This window comes from Silene latifolia, chromosome 7 (genome assembly GCF_048544455.1).
Source record: "Silene latifolia isolate original U9 population chromosome 7, ASM4854445v1, whole genome shotgun sequence".
NCBI lineage: Eukaryota > Viridiplantae > Streptophyta > Magnoliopsida > Caryophyllales > Caryophyllaceae > Silene > Silene latifolia.
Genome location: NC_133532.1, coordinates 102796969 through 102804244, shown reverse-complemented (window position 1 = coordinate 102804244; position 7276 = coordinate 102796969). Strand labels below are relative to the sequence as shown.

The window sequence follows — 7276 nt, the reverse complement described above, 5'->3', positions numbered from 1 at the left end:
ATATCACCCCTAAAAATTACTTTTTTGCCCTTAAACAATAAATAAGCAAAAACTTGTTTGTATTTTATTTCTTCTCGAGTTTCGTATTTTATTAAAAACCGTTTCAAAACCGCTTCAAACCCGCTTCAAAAATAGAATTAAATTTTGAAAAAAAAAAAAAAACACACACACCACTCACTCCTCACGTTGAACACAGCAACACCCAACAACAACAACAACTTCCCCCTTTTTTTGTTTTCAAATTCAAAATTTAAAAATCGTTTCAACAACTTTGTTCAACAAATCGCTTCAAAATTCAAACGGATTTGTCCTCCATTCCTCCCAAAGTAGAAGAAGGTATGTTTTTTAATTTTGTTTTGTAACCCAATTAAATTTGTTTGGTTAGTATAGATTTATGTATAGGTTGATTTAGGTATAGATTTGTGATGATTAGAGCCAAAATTAGGTTGTTTGTTTGTGATTTGTTGTGTTTGATTGAATGCGGAAACTAAAAAAAAAAAAAAAAAAAAAAAAAAAAAGAACGAACTGAACCTGTAAACGCAACAATTTCTGGGAACGACGCACCATTTGTGTGAAATACACGAATCAACCTGGCCAATTTCGTGTGAAATACACGAAAAAACCTGGGTTTTTTCGTGTGATTTACACGAATGGACCTGGGTATTTTCGTGTATTTCACACGAATGGACCAGGCCATTTTCGTGTATTTCACACGAATGGACCGTTTTTTTTTTTTTTTTTTTTTAAACCGTTTAATATTTTTTTTTTAATCCGTTTAATTTTTTTTTTTCTTATATTAATTCGTAAATTAGGTGTTCGAAATAATTTTATTTAATTCGTGTACTTTTGTTTTCTTTTCTATTTTTTACTTCGAATATTACGTTTTTTATTTTTATATTTACGTTTGAATTAGTTTATTTGTAATATTAGATTTGAATTAGTTTAATCCGTTTAATTTTTTTTTCCTTATTTTAAATCGTAAATTAGGTGTTTGAAATAATTTTATTTAATTCGTGTACTTTTGTTTTTTTTTTTTTTCTATTTTTTACTTCGAATATTACGTTTTTTATTTTTATATTTACGTTTGAATTAGTTTATTTGTAATATTAGATTTGAATTAGTTTAATATTTTTTTTTATTACGTTTAAATTAGCATTTTATTTGTAATTTTACGTAACTAAATTGTTCGTTAATGCAGATGGCCGATGGTGATGAACGTCGAAACAAACTTCATGCTTCAGCTCGCCGGAAATTTACTTTCAAGATGGGTAGTACTAGTTTTGGTTCGAGAGAAGTTTCTATACCTTCTGAGACTGATTTTTATGAAGGTGGCGAGTTCGAGCAATATCAGAAAGAGCTTGAGGATGAGATGAGAAATTATGAGGGGTCGGAAAACGAGGAAGAGGAAGATGAGGAGGTAGGAAATGAGGTGATGGAAAATGAGGTGATGGATAATGAGGTGCCGGGAAATCAGGAGGCGGGAAATGTGGAGGCGGGAAATGTGGAGGCAGGAAATGTGGAGGCGGGAAATGTGGAGGCTACTTCTGCTTTACGTGTTAGGCGGGGGATCCATGGTAGATTTGAGGTCTATGGTGAGGGGTCTAGCACTTCGATTCCTGAGCCGCGGAGGAAAGTAAGGGCTAGAGGGAAAGATACTAGTTGGATATTGAGAGGGCCAACACCGGGAGGACCATTAATACCGGATTTGATTCCGAGTTTTGGTGGACACATATCTTACCTTTTGTGGAGTCAGCCTCAGTTGCAGCATTTGTTGACTAAATATACCAGAGAGCGATCTTTGGCCGAGCTTCGTTCATGGAAATTGTCGGCGCCAGCTTGGAAGTTAGTTGAGGATTCGGGGATTAGTCATTTGCCCAACATCATGCATAAACATTTGAACATGCCATTGTTGTGTGCTTTTATTGAGAGGTGGCAGCCAGACACCAACACTTTCCACATGCCATGGGGTGAGATGACGATATTATTACATGATGTGCAAGAGATTCTTGGGATCGAGATTGATGGATTTCCTTGTAGCATACCTGATGCAGATATGGCACATCCGATACTTGGCGTGTCGGAGTTGTTGGGTATGACTGAGGCGGAGTTGGGAAGTCAGTGGGGACCTGATAAGGATGTAAAGATTTACAAGGGAAATTTGATTTTACAAAAAGCTTTGAAAGATTTGGTTGAAGGAGACAAGCGGGGAATGGTATCGGAGGCTCAGGGCTACTTGATGCATTTATTGAGTTCGACGTTATTTGTTGATAAATCGAGTGATAGAGTGCGAGCTAACACTTTCCCGATGCTTAGAGATGTTGGTAGTATTGCTGGACGTGCTTGGGGTGCCGGCACACTTGCTTATCTATATAGGCAAATGGGGATCGCGACGAGGTCTGATTGTAAAGGTTTGTGCGGTTGTTTGACTTTGTTGCAGTCTTGGATTTTTGAGTACTTTCCGGCATTTAGGCCAATGGCTACTTTGACGGCCCCTCCGGGTGCACCTAGAGCTATGTTGTGGTCCACTACTACGGTGCAAAGCGTGAGGGGGAGAGCTTTGGTTTCCTATCGTGAGAGCAGACTTGATATGATGCCGATTGAGACGGTAGCTTGGAGATCGCACGACCACCCGGAGATCGAGCACCCGCGTAGTGTTTACCACGGGTTGTTGAGATTTATTGATATTGTTGAGCCGTATCAGCCAGATCGATGTCTTCGACGGTTTGGGTACATGCGAACATCCCGACCCCAATGGCACGACCCGACAAGGTTTACCGTCCGGTGAAGTCCATTTCCTATGATGTGCGTATGACAAAGGCATATTTAGACTACACATGGAATAATTGGAAGATGCACATGACACATTTGGATAGGGTGTCGATACCCGCTCACCCACCACATTCCTATGGGGTAGGATATATGGAGTGGTTTGTCTCACATTCGCATCCTTACGTGATGAATGTTCCTCGGGATGCTGATCAAGTGCCCTTGGTGAGGTCCCACTTTCCGACTACGGTAACTATATTTAATTTTATTTACTAATTCGCACATTTTTTTTTTGGTATTTTTTAATATCTTTGTTATCGTAATTTTCAGGTTGGACAGTCTCTTATTCAGAGGTTTTCGCACTACGACAATGTTGAAGACCCTGCAGTGACCGCAGAAGTGACAAACTTTTTAAGGAATGTTCATCCTCAGATGCGTTCGTACACTGGTCGACCCCCGGTTGTGGAGGGTAGTAGGGGGAGAGGCAGACGATCCGGAGGACGTGGTAGGGGTCGTCATGAGGAGGAGGTCGAGTCGGGACGAGGCAGAGGTCGAGGCCGCGATGATGACCTAAGGTGGTCGAGATCAGAGCCTACCACTAGTAGGCGTACTTATTAGATGTTGGACTTTTAGTTGTTATTTTGTTGGACTTGTGGTTTTTATTCTGTTGGATTTGTGTTTTTTATTTTGTTGGACTTGTTATTATTTTGTTGGACCTCTTTTTTTTTAGATGTTGGACTTGTTTTTATTTAGATGTTGGACTTCTTTTTTTTTTAGATGTTGGACTTTTTTTTTTAGATGTTGAACTTGTAATTTTAATTTGGTTGGACTTGTAATATTAGTTGGTTGGACATGTTTAAAAACAAATTACAAATAACTAAGTTTAATATGTCAAATTTCTAAAATATTACAATAACTAAGTAAACGGGTTAAACATAATACCCGAAAATACAAATTGCCACCACAAATCAAGTCTTTCAGTATAAATGTTTTCATAATGCTCGACGTCATCATGCCGATTATTGATCCACTGATTGCTTATGGAAGGCATGGCACAATTATCATCCATGCGTAGACGCACAAAATGATTACCTGTAAAAAGAATCCATAGAATACCATACGGGGCCCTGACACCTGGAACTGGTCGTAGAGGTAGGTACGTAGTAGAACCGGTCCATACACGATCACCGCGTAGGTTAACTTGGAGAGTCACGAAACATATTGTCCAGTTGAACAATGTTGCAAAACCATGCAAATCATTGACTTCCATCCAATTTGGCTTTTGACATGGTGTATGATGAGCCCATTTGATTCGTCTACAAGCACTGTTTCGCTCACCGTAGTAGATAGTCATATAGATTAACTGTTGCAACTCTACCATCAACTGTTTTCGCATCTCGAGATAATTTTTTTGATTTTCTGTTTTTGCATGCGACATAACCCGAAAACCACAATGACCATCACCCTCCGGGTTAAAAGCTCCTAAAAAACCATCAATGATCGCCTCAGGCATACAATACTGATAATCGAAAAGACCGACGTCTGTTACATAGTCATAATTAAGCTCAAGGGGGGGTCCATCACCTACATATTAACATTAAAAATTAATTAAGTAAAAATATAAACAAAAACTATTATTAAAAATTAAAATTAACTAAATATTAACATTAAATATTAACATACCTTCAATTTATGGTTGTCGTATTTCGGGTAACTACGTCTGGAATATTCGAAAGCAGATTTATTACGGGTATTGGACTTCCTTGGACGACCACGACGTGTATCTTTTATTTCAGGTTCCTCAATAACCTCATCCTCAGGATACAACTTAGTGAACAATGACTCAATTACATCTCTTTGGACCGAATGGTGGGAAGCCCGAACTTTATCGAAAAGGTCCTCCATCACATCATTATGGCGAGAACGCTGATGACTGGATTCCGTGTAGGCTAACCGTGACCAAAACACATGTAAATCATCAGGATGAATTCTTTTACCTTCATGGAAAACTGTATGTAACCGACAAGCACATAATAGCTTATGGGTCGTCCATAATGTGCAACCACAATTCTCCTCCAAATAATAACCCAAATCAGTCCCACGATTATATTCCACTAACATTGCTTCAATGGCGGTCGCCGAAACTCTTCCACTCAACATTGAAAATATATTCCCATAATACATATTAGTAACAACTGTCTTGCTTATAGAATCTTCCAAATGCGTTTACGAATTTCAATATGTTGCCCGTGAAGCATAACATCAGCCCGTTTCCATATCTTTTGTCAAGAGTAAGTTCAGCTGATCCTAACCACATCTTCAATTGAGCATGAGCGGACTCAACTCTAGACGTAGTTGTGTTGCCAAAATGAAGCACCAAATTAGTAAAGCATTTGCCAAACATATGGATTTTATGCCACCAAGTCAACTCAAGATAACTGATAAGTGCAGGATGACAACAATATTTTTTCCGCAACTCATTCCACTCCATGGTACATTCATCAAATGTTTTAGCTTCAACAACTTTCTTCCAAGCACCGTGTGCTAAAGCTTTCCCAAAATTACCATTCCTCTCCATGTTCGTTGCTCTAGCCTCAGTTGCGGTGTATACGTGAAATAAGCACAAGAAATGATGGGAAGTACGAAATACAGCAGGAAGTGCAGCAACTAGACCACGCTCGTGATCCGTAACTATGACTGTTGGCCTCACACCTAGTTCCAACAATGACTCTAACCTTCTCAAAACCCACTTATACCCTTCTTTATCCTCATTCTCAATTAATGCGTAACCTATCAAAAAAACTTTTTCCAACAGGTGTGACACCTACACATTGAACCAATATAAGACCGTATTTATTTGTCTTGTAGGTGGAGTCGATTAGAATAACATTTGGCCACGCTTTAAACATCTGCACCACCTCTGGATGAGCAAACCAAGCATGTGTAAGTTTTTTTTGTTTCAGGATGTTTGACGGACTCACTAAGGTAGTTAGCTTGGTTCGCTAAATGCAACATATATTGCACACTATTTCTCCCATCTTTATCCTTCGCACTCAATCGGGCATTCTCATTATAAATTTGTTTTAATCGGGGCGGTTGATCCGGATACCGAAGCGTAAAAGCATGTCTAACCATCCCGGTTTCACGTGAGACCGCCGATATCGCTTAATCAATTCTTTTTTCTGTTCTTCAGTAAATTTCGCTCTACGCCTGTGACCTTCTAGAAACTTTCCAAACTTGTGATTGTGAACCCCGCACTTCGGAACAACAACCCACACACCTTCACCTTTTTTAATCATTCTTAATGAAAATGGACACATAAATTTTTTGGTCTTCGATTTTCTTTGCGGTTTCAAGGGATCCTTAGCCTTGCTATTATACGGTCCGTATCGCTCACATTTCACTATTTTATACGGAGGACTCTTTTCCATGTGATACTTAGCCTTTACCAAATGAAAGCCTAACCCATATGCAACTTCATCACAACGATCAAATGCTTCTTCAAATGTGTTAAACGGATGCTCAAATACAAACATATCACCGTAATCAACATTCTCTTCACCGGGATCTTTATAATTTTTCTAATTAAATCCAATAACCGTTTTTTTAAAAAAAAAAAAAAAAAGTCCATTCATGTGAGACACAGAAACGTATAATAAATATAAAAAAAAACGTATAAAAAGAAACATAAAAACGTATTAAAAAAAAAAGGTCCATTCGTGTGAATTACACGAAACAGCCTGGGACCATTCGTGTGAAATAACACGAAATGACCTGGGCCATTTCGTGTAAAAAACACGAAAAAACCTGGGCCATTTCGTGTAGATTACACGAATGAGCCTGGGCCATTTCGTGTATTTTACACGAATTGGTCTGGGCAGTTTCGTGTTTTTTGGACGACTTTTCCTGGGCCATTTCGTGAATCTCACACGAAATCATTTTTTCTGGAAAATGTTCTACGCGTGTTAAAAATAAAAGTACAAAAATGCGTCAAATTTACCTCATTCTCTTGCGTGTTTTCATTGTCTTGCGTATTTTCAGCTTCCTCGTAATTTCCCGTGTTACTACCGTCTCCATAACCACTACCTTCACCGTTACCGTAACTATATTGTTGATCGTTGTAGCGATAATGTTGTTCGGCATTCCAATCGTTTTGAAATCGATATCCATCATTGTTGTACGAATTATCATCATTGTACGAATTAAAGAGATAATTAAAAAAAGGATTTCCGTCACTCATTTAAATTTTTCCGGAAAAAAACAAATTTTAGAGAGTTAAAAGTAGAGAGAAGGGCAAACTTGGAAAAAGAAATGAATTTTAGGGGCGAGATGAGTATTTTAGGGGCGATCTTTAGTAATTTTGCAATAAAATGGGGTTTTTTGGTCTCAAACCTTAACGAGACTAATTAATACATAGTATAATTAGTATTTAGTATTCCATATAGTGTGTGATATTTTCAATAAAATGTTCTTGAATTAATTAATTGTACACGGAAACAGCTTAATTCTT

The 7276-nt window shown here is 38.1% G+C and overlaps 1 protein-coding gene across 1 annotated transcript; it reads right to left on the bottom strand.

Annotated features, from left to right (window-relative positions):
* Positions 1 to 3682: 3682 nt before the first annotated feature.
* Positions 3683 to 4950, bottom strand: LOC141590441 (uncharacterized). Its single transcript, XM_074411033.1, has 2 exons — positions 4485 to 4950; positions 3683 to 4350 (listed from the first exon to the last, which is right to left on the bottom strand). Exons 1-2 carry the CDS (start codon positions 4948 to 4950, stop codon positions 3683 to 3685), a joined length of 1134 nt encoding a protein of 377 aa, XP_074267134.1.
* Positions 4951 to 7276: the final 2326 nt, after the last annotated feature.